We start from the raw sequence: 23,373 nt of genomic DNA, 5'->3' as shown, positions 1-23,373 counted from the left end.
GTAAAATCAAACGATGCCATATTTCGATACCTTTGCTGCACGTGACGTCACGTCCGGTTGCAGACGAAGCACTGGTTCACGTAAACAAACATTGAAGCAGCACTCAGAACAGACTCAGCCAAACTCCCTATTAGTAATGTTGCAATTTTTAACAACAACAAAGCAAGTATGCTTGGTAGAAAAAAAACTGAAACAAAGTAAGGCGGCACTATTCCAAAATGCACTAGATTGTTGCTATTGTTTTACATTGGAATCACCATGGACAGGCTATTAGCTTTAACGATTTCACATTGGCCATTTCAACACTTTAAAATTTGGTATTGAAAACGACAACTAGGGCTGGGCGATATATTGGTACTATAGTTAATACCGCTATAGTTTAGAAAGCGGTATATATATATACTTAAGACAATATCGCCATACCGGTATTTTTTTATGTGCCTTCGTTACGTCGTTAGTTTGATCGTCTCTGCGCCTGACTTACCCCCACCCCTTGCGTGTTTATGGAGGCTTCTCAGATGACGCACTATAACTAGCGTGCGTCAAACTTTTTAAAATATGTTTTATAAATATGGTGGCGCGGCACGACTCCCGAGTTATGCAATGCTTTGGAACCATATGTACACCAATTTGCTTTAGAACCTACACTACCGTTCAAAAGTTTGGGGTCACCCAAATAATTTTGTGGAATAGCCTTCATTTCTAAGAACAAGAATAGACTGTCGAGTTTCAGATGAAAGTTCTCTTTTTCTGGCCATTTTGAGCGTTTAATTGACCCCACAAATGTGATGCTCCAGAAACTCAATCTGCTCAAAGGAAGGTCAGTTTTGTAGCTTCTGTAACGAGCTAAACTGTTTTCAGATGCGTGAACATGATTGCACAAGGGTTTTCTAATCATCAATTAGCCTTCTGAGCCAATGAGCAAACACATTGTACCATTAGAACACTGGAGTGATAGTTGCTGGAAATGGGCCTCTATACACCTATGTAGATATTGCACCAAAAACCAGACATTTGCAGCTAGAATAGTCATTTACCACATTAGCAATGTAGAGAGTGTATTTCTTTAAAGTTAAGACTAGTTTAAAGTTATCTTCATTGAAAAGTACAGTGCTTTTCCTTCAAAAATAAGGACATTTCAATGTGACCCCAAACTTTTGAACGGTAGTGTATATCTCTCCTTGTAGCGACTTTATCACTAATATCATCGGTTTACGTTGTTAACTTCAGTTAGCGACTTAGTACAGAAGCCACTGATAGCTCCTCTCTGCTGCTTGCTCGGTGTGTCAAATGTTTAGCGACACCCCGCTTTTAAAAGTGCCTTTTCCCATAACCTAAGCTACTGTAGTATAGCGGCTGGGTGGCTGAAAAGTAATTTTAAACTTAACAGCCAGCAGCCTTCTCCGCAGTGAATGAGTAAGAACTCTATCCATCCCGTGCATGAGTGTGAGCCAATAAACATAACGTTAATGAACAAAATGAATGAAACTGCTTTGACATAGTAACGGTAAATTACTTTATAAGAATAAACTACATATTATGTGACTACTTACAACAAAAATAATCTGAGTACTCAAAACTGGTTATCTAGCCGTAAAACACTGAGGCAACCTTAAGCAATTTTATCTAGCCGTAAAAAACTGAGGCAACCTTAAGCAAATTGCATATTTCTTTTTTTTTTTTTAAGATACTGGTATATATCATATACCGGTATTCAGAATAAAAATTCCACAATATCAGTTTTGGTCCATATCGCCCAGCCCTAACGACATCTAAGATGAATGATACAATCAAACAGTTGGTGTGCAATAAGAACAATACTTACAGTATAACCACTTTGAAGGGGGCAACATAACACATTCAGCTTCCTGGAAAATTCTACTTTCTCATGAGACAACATACCATAGATAGCATACAGTGCTGCCATCTTCAAAGTGAAAGCACGTGAGACTTAAATGTTATAATAAAACAAGATCTAGCAACTGGACATCTAGCAACTCATTTTTTATCTTTTTTATTTTGTGTCAAACAACTAACTATTTATTCATACACACAAAAGTACCGAAAATCGGTACCGGTATCAATTCCCAGGTACCAGGAATTAGTACTGTATCGGTTAAAATTGAAATAGTACCCATCCCTACTTGTGAGTAGTCAATGTTAAGTTTGTATGGCCGTGAACATGTTGAAATGTCCAATGTAGAGGACAATCTAAATAATGCGTTGTTGCCACTCACATCCACGGCTTTCAGCTCCTCCAGCGAGTGAATCTCCTTTACAGGGTCCACCTGCTGCTGGCGTATGAAGTCGGCAATGGCCGCCACTGACCTCTGACCTCTGTACTCCCTCTTCATCATCATCCCGTTGCGAAACAGCTTCAGCGTGGGGTACTTGGTGATGCGGTAGCGTTGGGCTATATCCGCTACGCAAAGGCGGGAGGAGAAGTTAGAGAGGAAGAAATCGATTGATGAAGAGGTGTAAAGTATAAAACGGGAGGAGCGGCGGTGGATGTGCAGTTAAACCACACGGCTGCAAACACAACCTTCAGACAGCTCTGGGCTCTGATCTCCCACATGAAAGCCCCCCCACTAAGGGTAAATATTCGCTGTGTACACACTCGCCGCCTGTGTGTTTGTTGGTGCGTGTGTGTGCATGTGTGTGTTCGTAAGGCAGGTGTCAATCTCCCTGCGGGGCGCCTCTAAGCCTTCCAGGCTTCATAGGAAGAAACAGTTTTGTCATTAGTCTTCAAACAGTTTGCGGGTCATCAATAATTCTCTTTAATTTGCTTTATCTCAAAAGGCTGCGGTCGGTTGTTTGTGTCTGCGTCACACTTTGGTGTGGCGGCCATCTTTTTGTCTGTCTGTCCATTAAATATGGTGTGTATGTGTGCGCGTGTGTGGGGGTCTTTTCCATTTTGCGTATGTAACATGAAAGATGATGGAATTGAAAAACAACGATATGCATCAATAAATTGTCATTATCGTCTGCGACACGATGGCCAAATTTGAAACGTGGACATAATTACAAATTGTGAAAAACATTTTATTTAAAAAGTATGACATAAAATGAATACAGCAAAAGGTCTAGGCGATATGGCTGAAAACTGTATCACAAATAAGTATTTTATCTTGGTCGATATCGATAATTTTTTTTTTTTACTTATCGGAAATAAGCGCCACTATAAATTATATTAAATGTTAACATTTTTATTTCAAATGTAACCTTCCTCTCTGACTATAATCCCCTCAGCTATCAAGGCAGAAACTTGGAAATTAAATGTCAACACAACCATGGGAAATAATCAATCACGGTAAACACAATTCTATCACATTGAACACTTAACAATATCCTCTTAGAAATGAAAGTGCAAAAAAAAAAGGAACATGTAAGCTAATATAGAACTATAATATGTAAGGAATGTGTAAAGTGTAACACAATAGTGCAAAGTCTGAAAATGTAAACATAGAAACCTGAAAATAACTATTACTTGCAGGTTAAGTTCCACGAAGTTACGGCTGTGTAACATTTAATTTGGTCTGTTTTTATCATTTAAGTATAGAAAGGAATTTATGTTATGCAGTATTTATTATTTAAATATTATTGGATCAACTTACAATTATTTTAAAGTAGCACATTTGTTATATTTTGTAATTTATTTTATTTATGAAGTTCCTAAATGTTGTTTCTAAATAGGGAGCGGACAAGGGCTGACAAGACTACAGTCCGATAATGCACAAAGGTGCTATACTGTTGAGGTGACTTTTCCTGTTCTATCCATAATTTCTTCACTGTCTGTAGCACTCATTTTTAGTTTCTTTTCTCAATCCTAGCAAATAATCAACGAGACAGCAAGATGGCGCAACCAAAATGATTCTGTGCTACGTGATTAGCGGTTACCTTGTCTCTCCATTGCTTAGTGATCACTTCCAGTTTTGCTAGATTGTATCAGAGCGCAAATGCCTTTGTTCATGCAACCAACCTTATATATTGATATTGTTTTATCGGTATGTCTATTTCGGTGTGCACTAGGCTGGAAGACATTGCCAGACCGGCCAACCCTGAAGAAATCTTTTGAGTACTCTGAGGATCAACGTGCTGTTTAGTGTCTTCCATACTGACTTGTTGCTTCTGCAGCATGACACTACCCAATCAACTACACATTAGTGCATGCGCGATTTTAAATCAAATTCATAAAAATGACAAATTAATGTTAAAAATTTAACGTTATCAAAATCTCACGCTACGATATTGTCAGGGTATTAAGGCCCGGTATTATTGCAGTATTGTCTAAAAACAAGATGACTTGATAAAAATGCCATAGTGTGTAAAATAAAGTGGCAGGAATGTTAGGGATAAACACAATTACTGTAATTTACCACAACCTACATAATGCTCAAATCTTGTAATCACATTTATTACTACAAACATGTATTTTTAAGTGTACAGAATGGTGCAGGAAACTTCCATTGTTTAAAGTTACAACCAAACACACATACACTATGTTTAGCTGAGTGTCATTAAAAGGAAAATGTAAACATCCACCAATGTAACAAGTCTGCTAGAGCTCAGTTCATAGTGGACTTTTTTGTTTTAGTTTGGAGAATGCTGATTCTCAGAAACTGACTATTGAACTTTTAATAATGTAAATATCTTACAAATTGATATTTGGCCTTTCTAGCTTCTTGGTTTGAACTTTTAATAATGTAAATATCTTACAAATTGATATTTGGCCTTTCTAGCTTCTTGGTTTTACATCAAGAATATTTTCTAGCGGATGGTAAGGATGGGCGATATGGCCTAAAATCTGTATTATAAATGATAAATGGGTTATACTTGTATAGCGCTTTTCTACCTTCAAGGTACTCAAAGCGCTTTGACAGTATTTCCACATTCACCCATTCACACACACATTCACACACTGATGGCGGGAGCTGCCATGCAAGGCGCTAACCAGCAGCCATCAGGGGCAAGGGTGAAGTGTCTTGCCCAAGGACACAACGGACGTGACTAGGATGGTAGAAGGTGGGGATTGAACCCCAGTAACCAGCAACCCTCCGATTGCTGGCACGGCCACTCTACCAACTTCGCCACGACGCCCCCGATATATATTGCAGCCTACTTCAATAACAATATGGATCACAATATATTATCTGGTATATGCTCAGCGGCCTTAGATGGCAAATAAATTTTACTACTTTATATACATCAAATACATCCAATCACAATACTGATAATTTAAAAGTAAATTCTTTGTTGGGCCGCAGGTATAGATTTGAGTAACAGTAAGTGCATTGTTTAAAAAATAAAATAAAATCAACATTTTAAAAATAAATTGTGCGATGTAAATCAGTGGTTTCCCTGTGCGTCATTTATTACAATGACAGAATAGTGAAAGTGTTTGAAAATTTTGCGATAATAATCCTTGATTCTTTTAAATCTACTACGGTACATGTTTATGTTTATATTCTTGTCATTTTACTCCTACGTTATTTTTTATACAAACCATTATTAAAACATTTAAAAATCACAGAACGTAACGGCCCAAAAAATTGCTAGTCCAGGAAGTGACGTAGTCTTTGCTCATGCGTGGACCGATCGTGTAGTTACAGTCCCTGAATCATATCAGCAACGAATCATTCCATTCCCAGTTTTTGCCCTTCAAGTCCTCCTGTGTCCAAGGACTTAATTCATGAGTCTATAAACAATAACAACACCGAAAAAATATATATTAATAGTAAAAAAAATTGCGATGTAACCGCTGTGGTAGCGACCTGATACTATAGTACTTTGTATCATTACTGTATATACTTGTATCAATTCAGCCAATTTGTCAATATACAAGAGCTCTTGCATGCGGATAACATATCCTCCTATGGTGTGTAGTGTGGCATGTTGAGTTATTCCGTGTCCTCCAGTGATAATAATAGATGTAAAAAACTTAGTTTATTTGCTGCCAAGGGGGCAAGAAATGGTGACGTAGAAGTGGCTTTGCACTGTGGAGGGACATTAGCCGCCAGAGAGAATGCTACATTGCGTTGAGGACGCGGTCGTTTGCTTGTCGCTGTCAAATCTGTGGACAGCTAGAATGTGTCAACAAAATGCATTATCATGATTTAACGACAGTATTAAAAGCTCTACTGTCGGCCAAGTTGATATCATTTATATTGTATTTTGTCCATAACGCCACAGTATTTTTTTGCAGGTCCGCACTCCCACATGAGGAATTAGGCAAAAAGGAAAGGGCTGCTTGTCTAATAATTTGTAGGACTGGCGAGAGACTCCAACCACGTTTTCTCCTTAATCGTTTGTTTACTGCAAAACCAAAATGTGCCCATACTCCTGATTTAAACTTTGCAGAAGGTTCCAGTTCTTCGCTTTGCTCGCCCGCAGAGCCCAGGAGATTATGGGAGATGTAGTTTACTTCTCAGAACGGCCCACTTAAAAACTACACTGACATGAGTACTGTGTGGTGTGTTTTCACAAAAGCTGCATGGAACACAGAGGGAAGGGAAAAGCAGCCAATACTCACAATGTTGATCGCAGTCAACACGCGCAAACACCACCTGCTTCATTTCGGGGAACTCCACCCGCACGATGTTAGATGCCTCCTCGAAAATGGGATGGAGCATCTGACTAAATCTGCACCTGAGCAGAGAAGGGAAGGGGAAGTTCACATCTTCTCTTTGATGGAACAACAACTTTTGTCCAATAATCCGATAATCTTCTTTCATTACCTAACTGTGTTTTAATAAAATCAAAATGTTTCCAATGAAAGACAATGTGATATTTTTGATGCAAAACAGTAGATGTCAAACGTCTTTTTACATACCTATTGATATATTCTCATTGATCCAATCATTGTATTCACAGGACATTGAATCAAACTGTTCAGTTTGTCTTAGAAGATGCATGCAACCCTTTTACACTTTGTTATGACTGATGGAATTACACTTGGACAGCCTATTTCAATTTCCAGTAATCTCAATTGGAAAATTTGTTTCAAACAGTGTCCTGGAACGGATTGTGTTGGACCGTAGAGGTTCCACTGCATTCACTTTCCATGTTACATTGGTAGCAAACATTTGCCTTACAAGTGGAATTCCAACAATGTTGACATTGTTAGAAATTGCAGGAGAGCAAGTGACTTACCAGTCTGCATAAAAGTTTACTAAGGAAACCCCAGCATTGTCTGCAGAGACACACACACACACACGCACATTAATGATCACACATTTAGGGATATGAATCCAGTTTAGAAAGTTATGTTCTGTGATGTCTTACTAAGAACGTCATCAATGTTGCCTGAGTCCAAACTAGTGATTTCTGCTTGTCCAGGGGTGGAGAGGCCCATCACCTGCAAACACGAACTCTTCATCAGCAATTGGGACCAAAAACACAACAATGCAAACATCTAAAGTTCGCTTTTGAATCAGTTAACATATCCCCCCCCCCACTTCTGAAATTAGCAACATAAGATTGCTCTGTTCTCTTCTTGTTCACAAAAACAGTTTGGTGAACCAAAAATGTAGTTGATAAAAAACAACATGGACGCCATGGAGATTTTTAATAAGAATCAGTCAGGTTAGCCAACAGCTGACGTGCTATCTGAATACATTCCAAACGGAGGACATGAGTGAATTCCTAGTTATATTTGTTTAGTGCCTGTGGTTCTTATCATGAGGACATTTGTGCTTCAACCTGATTGGTTCAAATGACGGATGGAAAAGAATGTTTGATGTAGTTTCTTAAAACGAAACAATGTAACAGTTTGCTAGGAATCAAACATTTGGTCTGCAACCCAGTTTGGTTGCTGCCTTTTCACAAAGGGTGGGCCAGGAGAACATCGATTCTTAAACGCGTCGCAATAAGACACAAAACGATCAATGTCGATTAATATAAGTTCAAAAATCAATTATTTGTAAAGACAGCAAGCAATCACTGCACCTAGAAGTTGGCTGGAATTAAAAAAGATTTCTTTTCAACTCAAATCAACTAGGGATGGGTACTACTGTATAACCCGATTTTATAATGGCACCGGTGCTGATGTGAACAGTAGTAACCAGAACGAAAAAAGAAGTAGATCGATTTAATCGATTATGGATTGCAACATCAATTCACAAGGCATTATATTCTTTTAAATTGCTTTTTTGATTAATTTTGAGACAATCTTGTGCACACTCTACAAAGTTATTTATAGTGAAGAAAAAATATAAAGTACACAATAAGTATTTTATTTATATGTGTTTTATATTCACACTGGTGTATGTATGTGAATAAATATTTGGTGGTGGTTGGAGGGGCCTAAGTGCAAATTTGCAGCCCCGCTTCCGTCAAACTACCCTAGAGCAACTGTGGCTACAAATGTAGCTTAACATCATCAATGTGTGAATGTGGAGTGAATGAATGATGGGTCTCAGTTCTATGAAGCGCTTTGAGTGTCTAGAAAAGCGCTATACAAATCTAATCCATTACTATTATTATTATATTATTGAAGTATTGAAATTACTGGTCGGCTCAAGTTAAATGTTGCAAAACTCCAAAACAATAATAAGGAATTTAAATGTACCAGCTTGGGTACAGTCCCCATTTTTAATGTACTAATTTGGTAGTAGTTAGGGATGTAACGATAAACAGTATTAATGATAACCGCGGTAAAACTCGCTGCAGTTAGTAATACTTTTTTAAACGGGTCATATTAAAACTTTTTTTCTACATTTAATACTCCCTTGTGGTCTACATAACATGTAATGGTGGTTCTTTGGTCAAAATGTTGCATATATTGTAGGGGTGTAACGGTACGTGTATTTGTATTGAACCGTTTCGGTACGGGGAGTTCGGTTCGGTTCGGTTTGGAGGTGTACCGAACGAGTTTCCACACAAACATATTAAGCTAAGTTAAAGTCTTAACAAGCTGCTCCGCTTCCTTCTGCCTGTCTCTGTCAGTACACAGCACCCAGCATTGTTCCACCCACACAAACATCTGATTAGCTACATACAGAGCAGTAACAGCCAATCAGCAGTGCGTATTAAGAGCGGTAACAGCCAATCAGCAGTGCGTATTAAGAGCGGTAACAGCCAATCAGCAGTGCATATTCAGAGCGCATGTAGTCAGTGCTTAGCGTTTAGCAAGTAAGCATCAAGCAGCGGACTCTCCCCAAATTATAATAAACACCTCCCAGTCAACTACTAGTAACATCACTATGAGCCCGTTGACCTTCTAGAAATATAAACTGCAGCTCAGCTCGCTCGCAGTCCTGGCTTGAGGTGAAGGCTAATTCGCTTTTAGCGTAACGTTAGCTCATTTTGCGGTGTGTGTGTGCGCGCGTGCGCGTGTGTGTGTGTGTGTGTTACAGACAGCAAAGCCCAGTCTGTCTGTTATTTCACTTTACCTTTTTCTGTGTTGAAGCAGCAAAAAAAGACATTATGTTAAATTAAGAATTTCTGTCTCTGATAGTTGATATAATAATGTAACTGCATCATTAAGCCTACATGAACTCCATGGTGTTCAGGGATGAATAGTCTCTCCTATTGGTATTGTACTATTTTTTCAGCTATAGTTACATTAATCATTTGTAATGGAGCAGCCTAGTTTTGAATGGCAGGGTCCCTGCTATCACATGTTGATAAAAATATAACATTTACATAATAAAAATCAACTACAGGCTTCCCAAATGCTGTAATAAATTAAGCATGATGAGTTGACTTGAAACTGTTTAATGTTGCACTTTTTATATGTAGAAGAAAAGTTTTGTCATTTTATTTAATCTGAGCAACAACTTGAGGCAGTTTAATGTGGATTAACATGGGCAGAATTATTATAGTGTTCCTAATGTTAAAAGAATAAAGTCATTGTTAACAAATTTGGTAAATAACCAAACAATTTATATTTTGTTGTTTTCTTACTGTACCGAAAATGACCCGAACCGTGACCTCTAAACCGAGGTAGTACCAAACCGAAATTCTTTTGTACCGTTACACCCCTAATATATTGTTTTACAGACCACCTTCAAGCTGGTTTCTGACTGCCTCTTCAGGTTGCGTCTTTTTTTAAGTGGTTTTATTTACGTGGCTCCACTTCAATTGTCTTTTTCCTTCAACCACTGTGTAGTTTTTAGCACTTCCATATGGAGTCTCCTGGCATACAAGTTAGAGCTATACACTATTTTGCCTAACAGGACCCATTTATATTTACATTAAAGGAAAAACTGCCCTTTTGGAATTTTGCCTATGGTTCACAATCATTATGAAAGACATGACGGATGTTTCTTTTTTTAAATGCATTCTAAATATTAAATAAAATTCCACTGAGCCAATGGGAGCTCCACTATTCTGCCCATAAAATCCGATAACCATTCAAAAAGCGCCAACAATACCCCATTTACATTTTGTGACTTGAATACTGACCTAGTATTAGTGATATTAATATTATAACACAGACAAATTATTAATGGTGGCGCCGTGTTCACTTCCTGTGTGCTGATGTTTACATCATCGACTGATCAGCTGCTTCCTCGTTCCCCAGCTCCCTTTAAGTCTATTCCATCCATTTGTGGCGAAGTTGGTAGAGTGGCCGGGCCAGCAATCGGAGGGTTGCTGGTTACTGGGGTTCAATCCCCACCTTCTACCATCCTAGTCACGTCCGTTGTGTCCTTTGGCAAGACACTTCACCCTTGCTCCTGATGGCTGCTGGTTAGCGCCTTGCATGGCAGCTCCCGCCATCAGTGTGTGAATGTGTGTGTGAATGGGTGAATGTGGAAATAGTGTCAAAGCGCTTTGAGTACCTTGAAGGTAGAAAAGCGCTATACAAGTATAACCCATTTATCATTTATTATTTATTCATTTTCTACCACTTGTCCCTCTTGGAATCATGCACATTTATTGTAGATCATAAATCATGCCTCTCACCTAGACAGAAGATGGCTGTTAATATAATTTGACAAGTTGGGACACGTTGACAGCCATATAGGACCTGGAACTGGCGAGGACGACACGAAAAGCACTTGGTCCCCAACCCTCCCCCACCCCGTTTCTTCACGAGGATTAAGAGACATTTTTCATCTAAATGAGAATATATGAACAACCTTGCAGTCGGCATCTTAATGACAGCGGACCTTATACAGTAAGTGGTGTTTTATTATGTTTGTTGGCTCTCAAAGTCTGCAGTGAGTAGAAATCAGTGATGAAGGGAAAAAAAAGCAAACATTGTGATGCATTTTTGAATACTAACCTAGTATGCTTAAAAAGATCACACTACATAAATATTTAATATTATTATAAATGTGCCCGTTACTACCTTACATATATACTTACATAATGTACAAACCTCGTTTCCATATGAGTTGGGTAATTGTGTGAGATGTAAATATAAACGGAATACAATGATTTGCAAATCATTTTCAGCCCATATTCAGTTGAATATGCTACAAAGACAACATATTTGATGTTCAAACTGATAAACATTTTTTTTTGCGCAAATAATCATTAACTTTAGAATTTGATGCCAGCAACACGTAACAAAGAAGTTGGGAAAAGTGGCAATAAATACTGATAAAGTTGAGGAATGCTCATCAAACACTTATTTGGAACATCCCACAGGTGTGCAGGCAAATTGGGAACAGGTGGGTGCCATGATTGGGTATAAAAGTAGATTCCCTGAAACGCTCAGTCATTCACAAACAAGGATGAGGCGAGGGTTACTCACAAATGCGTGAGCAAATTGTTGAACAGTTTAAGAACCAGCTATTGCAAGGAATTTAGGGATTTCACCATCTACGGTCCGTAATATCATCAAAGGGTTCAGAGAATCTGGAGAAATCACTGCACGTAAGCAGCTCAGCCCGTGACCTTCGATCCCTCAGGCTGTACTGCATCGACAAGCAACATCAGTGTGTAAATGATATCACCACATGGGCTAAGGAACACTTCAGAAACCCACTGTCAGTAACGACAGTTGGTCGCTACATCTGTAAGTGCAAGTTAAAACTCTCCTATGCAAGGCGAAAACCGTTTATCAACAACACCCAGATGGGCCTGAGCTCATCTAAGATGGACTGATACAAAGTGGAAAAGTGTTCTGTGGTCTGACGAGTCCACATTTCAAATTGTTTTTGGAAACTGGACGTCGTGTCCTCCGGACCAAAGAGGAAAAGAACCATCCGGATTGTTATAGGCGCAAAGTTGAAAAGCCAGCATCTGTGATGGTATGGGGGTGTATTAGTGCCCAAGACATGGGTAACTTACACATCTGTAAAGGCACCATTAAAGCTGAAAGGTACATACAGGTTTTGGAGCAACATATGTTGCCATCCAAGCAACGTTACCATGGAGGCCCCTGCTTATTTCAGCAAGACAATGCCAAGCCACGTGTTACATCAACGTAGCTTCATAGTAAAAGAGTGCGGGTACTAGACTGGCCTGCCTGTAGTCCAGACCGGTCTCCCATTGAAAATGTGTGGCGCATTATGAAGCCTAAAATACCACAACGGAGACCCCTGGACTGTTGAACAACTTAAGCTGTACATCAAGCAAGAATGGGAAAGAATTCCACCTGAGAAGCTTAAAAAATGTGTCTCCTCAGTTCCCAAACGTTTACTGAGTGTTGTTAAAAGGAAAGGCCATGTAACACAGTGGTGAACATGCCCTTTCCCAACTACTTTGGCACATGTTGCAGCCATGAAATTCTAAGTTAATTATTATTTGCAAAAAAAAAAAAAAGTTTATGAGTTTGAACATCAAATATCTTGTCTTTGTAGTGCATTCAATTGAATATGGGTTGAAAATGATTTGCAAATCATTGTATTCCGTTTATATTTATATCTAACACAATTTCCCAACTCATATGGAAACGGGGTTTGTATTTAAAAAAACCCTAATGGAGGTAATTGAATGTTTTTTAGGGGCTCTATAGGCATAATTGAACAGCTCCTATAGGCTCCATTGTAAGCTGACTTTTGATCGCATTTATTTAATATTCAGAATGCATTAAAAACAAATCCATTCGTGGTCATGTCTTTCATAATGATTGTGATAAGCAACATTCAAAAGTGCAGTTTCCCTTTAAAATTATGGAGAACATTATTATTCCAAATATTGATAACTGCAATTTGTTAATGAACTCACAGAATGAGTGCCCCCAGCTTGCTACACACAAAAGCTAATACAAATAATAACAGAAGAAATTAACAAATTACAAAGATGGTTTGACAAAAACAGACTCTTTGAATCTCAGTAAAACTAAAATAATGCTATTTGGTAACAGTGGAAGGGAAAGTCCAACACAAATACAAATAGATGGAGTAGACATTGAAAGGGTAAAAGAAAACACACTTTTGGGTGTAATAATAGATGATAAAACGAACTGGAAATCTCATGTAAAAAATACACAACATAAAGTAGCAAGAAACATGTTAATAATGAATAAAGCAAAACATGTTCTAGACCAAAAATCACTTCATATTCTTTACTGCTCGCTGGTGTTAGCATATCTGAATTATTGTGTAGAAATATGGTGAAACAACTTCAAATGTGCACTTCATTCAGTAACGGTCTTATAAAAAAGATCAATCAATTAAAATAATACATATTGTGGGCTATAGAGAACATACAAACCCTTTATTTATTGAATCAATATTGAAATTCAACGATTTGGTGCATTTGCAAACAGCTAAAATTATGTACAAAGCAAACTATAACTTGCTACCCAAGAACGTACAACAATTATTTTCAACAAAAGAGGAGAAATATAACCTTAGAGGAAAATCAAATTTAAAACATTTGTACAACTTGTACAACATTTAAAACCTTTAGCATATCAGTATGTGTAATTAAATTATGGAATGGATTAACAAAATAAATCAAACAAAGCACCAATATAATTCAGTTTAAGAGACTGTTCAAACTACAGTGTTCAAAGTACACAGAACAATAATTATAATGAACATCTCAAACCCTTTTTTTTCTTTTGAGATAAAAATTAATATTGTATATTATTTATTTATTCACTGTTCTGTTACAGAGAACAAGGAAATGGGATACAGGGGTAGAATTAAGTAAGATCAGCTTCTTCCAACTCCTTTTCGGACGTGCTGTCATGAAACAACTGGAAATATGTGATGCATTACATTGTATTGTATGCATGTTCAAAATAAACTGAAACTGAACTGAAAACTAAACTTACATAAACACATTACTGTCTGAGCAACTAAGATATTCAATTGTGCACACTGAACCTCTCGGCCATGTCTACACTAAGTTGTTTAACCCCTTAAACAAATAATTATTTAGCCTAAGCCCCGTTTCATCCACACTAAACTATCAATCAATCAATATTACCTGGCCGTCGAGGAAAACAGTGAATGCTTTTGGACTGGCAAAGCAGACTGTAACAGTTATTGTCCGCCATGTATGTCGCAGACTCGACGTCTAGGTCCAGAGTATATAAAGTCACCAAAAACGAATGGACAATGAAGGGGAAGGCAAAAGAGTGAGGAGTCCTGACCAGATATCTAGATCCCAAGATTGATTAATGTTAAATGTTCTTTATCACATTGTTTACGTGTCTAAGAAAGATTTGATTAATTTATGATGTCTCAGGTGGGCCCCACAGCACACAGGATTCCAGTTAATATATACTGTATACCACAACACTGGATATTGTTCAGATAAGTTACATTTAAGAACTCGCACACAAAGCAACACTGGAGATGACTATGACGTGCGCATGCGTACGAGGTCGCGTTGCGCCAGCGGACGGAGGGGGCAGGGGGTCTTAAACGGTGGCATTGTTGTGTATGGATACGGATAAGGTTAGGTGTGATTTACCCTGGATAACCTTATACGAATTAGTGTAAACGGGGCCTTAGAACAGAGTGAGTTCTATACTCAGAGGAATACGAGACGGAGGTGTTTTTACGGCACGTTCAAGCACCGCTGAACATAGTAGGTCGTTACAACGCACACCGAATTAATAGATAGTAGTAAAATATTTTATTTTTACAGACTTTTCATTTAAATAAATCCTAAAGTGATATAGTACAACCCAATATTTAAAACAATAAAATCTTAGCCATTACAACAGAACAGACTATTACTAAAACACTGTCTGAGAGGCACAAAAAAACAAAACATTGAAAATAGTGGTTTTTGTAACTATGTGTCTATTCATGTTAGTTTAAAAAAAAATACTTGGTCAAAAGATTGAATTGTGTGTCTAAGTACTTTTTGAGCACATTCAACAATACTGCGATAATAATGATCACTGTGATCATTTTAAACACAATAACCGTAATGTGAAATTTTAGTTAGTTACTCGTACTACCATTCACGGTGGCATCGGTGCCATTATAGAACTGGTTTCTGGTGCCCGTCCCTACGCATGACTTCTATGTGCTAACGTCGAAAGCCCAGTCATTAGCCAGCTTATCAGCAGTTTCACAATTTTATTGGCTCTTTAATGGATCAGTCGCCATGAAGATTGGCTGTAATTGGTTGGTATGTTTTGACTAAGGCTGAAACGACGCGTCGACATAGTCGACGTCATCGGTTATGTAAATACGTCGACGCCGTTTTTGTGCGTCGATGCGTCGCATAATTACGTTACACTACCGTCATGGCGGAGCGCATAGCAGACTGTGCGAGCGAGGGGAAAAACGCACGCCAAAAGTCGTCAAAAGTGTGGGAGTATTTCAATACACAGCCTATTAATGTTGTTGTATGCACACTGTGTCGAGCGGAAATGGCCTATCATAGCAGCACAACGGCTATGAACGAACATTTGAAAAGAAAACCATCAACCATCAACTAGTCAATCGTCCGCGTTAGCATACGTTGTCATCATTACACAAAAACATGAATGTGTCATTTGTATCTGCTAGGGGTGTAACAGTATGTGTTTTGTATTGAACCGTTTCGGTACGGGGCTTTCGGTTCGGTACGGGGGTGTACCGAACGAGTTTCTAAGCTAAAGCTAACTTTAGCTGCTAAAGTCTTAACAAGTTGCTTTGCTCCTCTGCCTCTGTCTCAGCACGCAGCATTGTCCCACCCATACAACCATCTGATTGGTACACACGCAGCATTGTCCCACTCACACAACCATCTGATTGGTACACACGAAGCATTATCAGCCAATCAGCAGTGCGTATTCATAGCGCATGTAGTCAGCGCTTCAGCGTCGAGCAGATAGGTGTTTAGCAGGTAAGCATCAGGCAGCGGAATCTCCCCAAATGATAATAAACACCTCCCAGTCAACTACTAGTAACATCACTATGAGCCCGTTGACCTACTAGAAACTTAAACTGCAGCTCAGCTCGCTCGCAGTCCTGGTTTGAGGTGAAGGCTAATTACCTCTCAGTTCCAGCCACATCGACCCCTTCTGAGCGCCTATTTTCAGCTGCTGGGAATATTGTAAACAAGAAAAGAAGCAAAGCAAGTAGACATGCTAACCTTTCTTCATTACAACTGTTAGTCACTCACTGGAATGAGTAGAATTGGTTATTGTGTACTGTGTTGGACTGGATGTTTATTTTGCACATTTTAAAAGCAATACTTAATGTTTACAGTGCTCCAGAATATTTAGATTGGCATTTTTTTGTATTGGATGTTTATCTTTATTTTTGCACATTTTAGCAAATAAGCAATACTTTCACTTTTGTTGAAATGTTTACACTGTTGTTACAGAATATTTCGTTTTGCACTTTTTTGTATTGGATGTTTATCTTTATTTTTGCACATTTTAAAGCAAAATAAGCAATACTTTTACTTTTGAAATGCTTATACTATTGCAGAATATTAAGATTTGCACTGGATGTTTACTTTTATATTTGCACATTAAAAAGCAAATAAGCTACTTTTAATTTTGTTAAATGTTAAAAGTTTTAAATGTTTACATTGTTACAGAATATTTTGTCATGTTGTTGTCAATGTTGACTGAGTGGCCATACTTTTTTTTTTGTAAATAAAAGCCATGCCTTTTGAAAAAACTGGCCTACTTTTATTTTTTCATCTTCATTTTAAATAAAATAAAATAAAAAATAATCGGTAAAAGGAAAAATAATCTATAGATGAATCGAAAAAATAATCTATAGATTAACCGATTAATCGAAAAAAATAATCTATAGATTAATCGATAGAAAAATAATCGTTAGCTGCAGCCTTAGTTTTGACTTGTGTCCCAGAGGAAATTAGGTGCACAATGTTCTATTGTTTTGAGTGAGGTGTCAATCAAATGTTTACAGTTCATAGTTGTTTATGTAGCACCATGTGGCTAAGCCATCCATACTAACCAAATTCACGATACATTTTTTGTGTAAAAATGATGCGCCTTTGACAAAAATTATGGAAGTATGTGTGTTTAGGGTTAGAGGTGGACTAACCATTTTACTGGAATACATTTATTAGCTTAAGGTCAACCCAACATGACCTTATTTCTCTGCAACACTGTGAGGCTCCAACGATGATTGGCATACATGTCCATGTTTTGGAATAATATTTTGTGTTCAAAGAGTTATAACTGTATTCTGGAATCTAAACTTTCCAATAATGTAAACCACGCCGGGTAAAGTAAAGAGTGGGCAATGTTAAAGCCCGATTATGTATGAGAATAGGTTTATTGGATCGTTAGGGGTTAACTGGCTCAAGTCAAATCACATCATTTGCAAGCACACCAGGCTTCTATAGGAATAAGACACACAGAGAAGAGTTAATATTAACCAAACCACACGGTAAGTGGGAACACACCCAAAAACAAATAACTGTGAACTCTAAGAGAACAAACAATCCTTTAGGTGTATTTATCTGCATGTAAATGTGTGTCATCTCCATCTTTCACGACCAGTTAAATACTTACTGTATGCGTTCGGCAAAAGAATCATCCCCGATAGTTTATATGGGTCTATTAAACCCCCGGATGTTTCTCACAAGTGTAAAGTATTTTCATATATTAAGGCGTTACACACAAAATACATGAAAATGTAACATTAATGATTTTTTTTACAGAAAAAGCGCACAAGTTAATATTGAGATTGTGACTGGGCTTTATGTCACATGTAGGCTTTGTGTCACAAATGGCCACATTCTGCATTCAAAAGTGGGAGGATGTGGATGACAACAGCATTGACACATGTATTCCAATGTATGGCAGAACTCACACCACACTTGTAGCATCATAAAATTTACCAACAAAAATTACAAGATGAGAGAGTCAAGCTAAAAGGAACAAACATCAATGAACAACTGACAAAATATAATGCTGATATTAGGACCCTCCTTTTAAGAGGTAGAAGTCCACTTTATATTAGGACCCTCCTTTTAAGAGGTAGAAGTACACTTTTTTTTGGAATTTTGCTTATCATTCACAATCATATAAGACATGATGACGGATGTATTTTTTTAATGCATTCTAACTCATAAATAAAAGTCTGTTTACAGCGCAGCCAATTGGAGGTCCTCTATTTTGCCCATTAAACCCAGTAAAAAAACATCCAAATGGCACCAACAATAATACATTTACATTTTGTGACTTAAATATTAATCAAGTGTTAGTGGTATTTTTATTTTAAGCGCTAATGCAGACAAACTATTCATAGCGGCGCAGTGATCACAAGCTTGAGTGTTAATGTTGACATGATCGACTGGGTGATAGCTGCTTCATCGCTTTGCTTGTGAAAGTTTATTGTAGATCATAAATCATACCTCTCAGCTGGATAGTAGAAGGAAGAGGACATACTCCGACAAGTTTGTACACTTTGACAGCCAATTTAGACCCAATGTTTAGCAAGAACAACACGAAAAGACGCTTGGTTCAACCTCGCTTTTCTTTGCGTGGATTATAAATCATTCTTAATCTAAATGGGAATATAGGAGCATCCTAATGACAGCAGACCTTGCACAGGAAGTTATGTTTTATTATTATGTTTGTTGGCTCTCATTAAAGTCTGCAGTGAGTAGTAATCAGTGAAAAAAATAAACAAGGTCATGATGCATTTTTTAAAATCAATGCGCCACTTATGCTTAAAATGAGCTAAATACGTAAATATTAAATGTTATTATAAATGTGCCCGTTACTAAATTACATATATACTTACATCATGTATATGAAACCTTAATGGAGGTGTTTGGATGTTGTTTTAAGGGCTTTATAGGCGGAATAGAGCAACTACCATAGTCTCCACTGTAAGCGGACTTTTGATCATATTTATTTAATATTTAGCATGCATTAAAAAAAATACATCCATCGTCATGTCTTTCATAATGATTGTGAACGATAGGCAAAATTCCCCAAAATGTGCAGTTCCCTTTTAAGTTAAATGGAGGACCGGAGAAAGGAACAGACTTGGTGCAGCTTAAACTCGCCAACAATCAACAACTCTACTATAATGAAAGATTAAAGGCCCTGTCCACATGCCACGTTAAAAAAAGGAATGCACAATGTCAGATCAACAAGAACTCAAGACCAGATAGGAATGGGTCACTGATGATACGATGCCTCACCACAAATGGCACTTTAACCAGACACAGACAGAGACACTGGAATAAATCCCTTACAACTCCATTGACATAACTATCGAGTAGATGGTTAAAAAAAAAACTCTCCTGAACAAATGCAGTCAATTCTGGGTGGCAGAGTTGCCACAGACGTGTGGTTATAATATGTTTTCAGCTCTGAGGATATCTGGAGTACATTCCCAGTAACCAAAACCATCGGATATAAAGATTGGATATGACAGAAGAAGCACTCGTTCGTCTGGTAGTCCCAACTTGACATTGTTGTAAACTGGTAATATTTAAAAGAATGTGACACGTGTAATATTATTAAATGTGTATGTCTGTCTGCTGCACGTCTACTTGCTAAAGGTTGATGAGGTTTTGTTGCCAATAGCTAATAGCTGCTGCTAATAGCAGTAAAGACAGCACAAACACAGCCTTGTTGTTTACCATTGTTGTTACCAGCTGTGGCGTGCGGTCGGCACGGCAGATTTCATGGTTATCAAAAAGTAACTGCTTGCAGACATTTATTTTATTATGTATTCATTATCAGACGTTTCTACTCTGGAACACCTTGCCGAAAAACTATTGTTTCAAGCCAGCCAGAATGCCGTTGCCATGTGGATGAAAGGTTGAAATGAAACAATACGGTTCCCACCCAATAAAATTTGTATGTTTAACCTGATGAAGCAACACAATTTATCCATTAAATACTTGTATAAATTGTGTGATTATGTCAAAATATTTCATTATTAACATGTATCCTTTTCTTACTCTTAATATTTAATTAGGTGATTAGCCTTATTTTAACATGTTTATTCCTTCTAATTCCTTAACACTCAAAATGTAATTACTTATCCAGTATTTTTTAACATGTTTATTCATTCTAATTCCTTAACACTCAAAATGTAATTACTTATTAAGGGTGCGGGAAAACATCGATTCGAATTCTAATCGCGATTCTCACGTTGTGCGATTCAGAATCGATTATCTTTTTTTTTTAAATCGATTTTTATTTTAATTTAATTTTTTTTATTTTTTTATTAATCAATCCAACAAAACAATACACAGCAATACCATAACAATGCAATCTAATTCCAAAACCAAACCCGACCCAGCAACACTCAGAACTGCAATAAACAGAGCAATTGAGAGGAGACACAAACACGACACAGAACAAACCAAAAGTAGTGAAACAAAAATGAATATTATCAACAACAGTATCAATATTAGTTACAATTTCAACATATTAGTAATTAAAAATCCCTCATTGCAATTATCATTAGACATTTATAAAAATAAAAATAAATGAACAATAGTGTCACAGTGGCTTACACTTGCATCGCATCTCATAAGCTTGACAACACACTGTGTCCAATATTTTCACAAAGATAAAATAAGTCATATTTTTGGTTCATTTAATAGTTAAAAGAAATTTACATCATTGCAATCAGTTGATAAAACATTGTCCTTTACAATTTTAAAAGCTTTTTACAAAAATCTACTGCTCTGCTTGCATGTCAGCAGACTGGGGTAGATCCTGCTGAAATCCTATGTATTGAATTAATAGAGAATCGTTTTGAATCGGGAACAAATCTTTAAATCGAGAATCGTGTTGAATTGAAAAAAAAATAAATCGATTTTGAATCGAATCGTGATCCTAAGAATCGATATTGAATCGAATCGTGGGACACCCAAAGATTCACAGCCCTATTACTTATCCATTATTTTTTTCCCAAAACCTTCCTTCCCTTCTTGACACAGGAAGTGTACACAATTTCCTTTCCTTCTTGACACAAGAAGTATACACAATTTAAATGACAAAATGTATGCAAACACAATATTGGATTCAAAATCAATAGAGCTTCAACTCAAGGTCTACTTGCATTACCACGACCAATAACTAATTCAATGAAAAGCACTGTTGTATACAAAGGCATTTAATTATGTCTCTTCATATAAATATTAGGACTATTCCCAGTAAAAAAAAGCATTTAAGAAACATGTAAAGTCACTTTTTAGATTCAAGAGTTAATCTTTCATGTTATCAGTTTGCAAACTTTTTCTTTTTTTCTCTTTACCTTTTTCCTTTCTTTTATTGTAACTGGATTTGCGTATGTTCTGTAACTGGATCTGTGTACTGTTATTTTTTTTATTATTTTGAGAATGTTCTTTTTCTTTTCCCTTTCTTTTATTGTAACTGGATCTGCGTATGTTCTCTAACTGTATCTGTGTACTGTTATTTTATTTTATTATTTGGAGAATTGTATTTTTATTTTCCGTTGTCCTTTCTTTTATTTGTAATTGGATTTAAAGTACCAATGATTGTCACACACTAGGTGTGGTGAAATTTGTCCTCTGCATTTAACCCATCCCCTTGTTCACCCGCTGGGAGGTGAGGGGTGCAATGGGCGCCCCTCACCTGAGCCTCACCTCAGCTGCGGTGCCGCGCCCGGGAATCATTTTTGGTGATTTAACCCCCAATTCCAACCCTTGATGCTGAGTGTCAAGCAGGGAGGTAATGGGTCCCATTTGTATAGTCTTTGGTATGACTCGGCCGGGGTTTGAACCACAACCTACCGATCTCAGGGCGGACACTCTAACCACTAGGCCACTAAGTAGGTATTTGTGTATGTTTTGTAACTGGATCTTTGAACTTTTGAAAAGGACCCCCAGGAAGACTAGCCTGGCGTTTGTGCGTTGGCTAATGGGAATCCTCAATAAACAAAAGTTCCTTTGAACTTTTGTAAGTGTCAACATGTAAAACATATGATGTGAACAAAGTACAAGTTATAATAGACATTGAGAAAGGATAGGATTAAAAACAATTTGCACCACATTTTAAAAGTTTGCATCACAAAGCTTCCAAATGTCAAAAATGACTCACTTTAGTTGGTAAAAGTAACAACACAACTGCACCGCTTACTTCCGGGTTGTGAGCCAATGAGATTGAGACACAACAGAGGAATTCACCAACCGGTGCGCATCATTCACAAAAGCATGCCTTTATCTTATTACAGTAAAACAACGACATTACAACACGTCAGCTCGGTCACACATGCAAAACAACGTAGTTAACACTTTAAGGAACCATACATCATCATCTAAAAAAAAAGTGTATCAGCAATAGCTATCAATCTTGTAACCTCACGTACATCCACAAACTAGTAACAAAAAATACTAAGTCTGGACACACAGTGTGCAGTCTTATACTTGACATAAATAGCAGTAGTATACAAAATAATTACAGTTATTAACAAGGCAACGTCACTAAACAAAACCGGCTGCTTAGAGCGAAACGCTACAGTTGCACACAAAAACTCGTCCATCTTTTTACAGAATAACTAAATCATCAGCAGTGAATTATCTATTTTGCACAAGAAGTCACACCATAAGCCACGTCTAATGACAGTAGAGGCTTCTCTGTTAGCTAGCAATGGTGCTAACATTAGCTAACACGTTAGCTGTCATCGACTGTGTCAACGGCAGGGCGAGAAGGAAAGTATTTACCAGCAGTGTAATGCAGATGATACGGTCACAGAGAAAGGGTAATATTGCTGATAGTTTCATCGTATTGTGGATGTTGTGTAGGTGATGGTGTTAAGTCGTCCCGGTCTGCCTCGACGCCGCCGCTCTCCTTGCTGCAACAGGAAACAAGCGGCGAACCGATTTTCTGGTGACCACGGAAACGAGGGCGACAGTTCCGGGAGGATATATGGGCTTATGGGAAATGTATTTTCTAAATGACACTAAACAGTGGTTCTTATGAATGAGAAAACTACTAACATGGCAGCGAACATAACTGGTCATTGGGAGTTGTAGTATTTTGGTATGACGCCAGTCAACGGGGCGCCCTGAAGACAACTTTGGAAGAGTTTGGCTTCAAAGGTAAAC

General features: G+C 37.6%; 1 protein-coding gene across 1 annotated transcript in view; it reads right to left on the bottom strand.

Moving 5' to 3' along the window:
* LOC133659953 (endoplasmic reticulum resident protein 44-like) overlaps positions 1–23,169 on the bottom strand; it is a 54,718-nt gene extending 31,549 nt beyond the window's left edge. The window contains exons 1-5 of the mRNA XM_062062896.1: positions 22,990–23,169; positions 7,282–7,354; positions 7,150–7,189; positions 6,530–6,645; positions 2,238–2,422 (exon numbers count right to left, since the gene is read on the bottom strand). Coding sequence (XP_061918880.1) covers positions 2,238–2,422; positions 6,530–6,645; positions 7,150–7,189; positions 7,282–7,354; positions 22,990–23,049 — 474 coding nt within the window. The 5' untranslated portion in view covers positions 23,050–23,169. The remainder of the gene's footprint in view (positions 1–2,237; positions 2,423–6,529; positions 6,646–7,149; positions 7,190–7,281; positions 7,355–22,989) is intronic.
* Positions 23,170–23,373: the final 204 nt, after the last annotated feature.

The sequence above is a fragment of the Entelurus aequoreus genome, linkage group LG11 (assembly GCF_033978785.1).
Source record: "Entelurus aequoreus isolate RoL-2023_Sb linkage group LG11, RoL_Eaeq_v1.1, whole genome shotgun sequence".
Lineage (NCBI taxonomy): Eukaryota > Metazoa > Chordata > Actinopteri > Syngnathiformes > Syngnathidae > Entelurus > Entelurus aequoreus.
The sequence above is the reverse complement of the archived record's forward strand: the minus strand, read 5'-3'. Positions and strand labels throughout refer to the sequence as shown.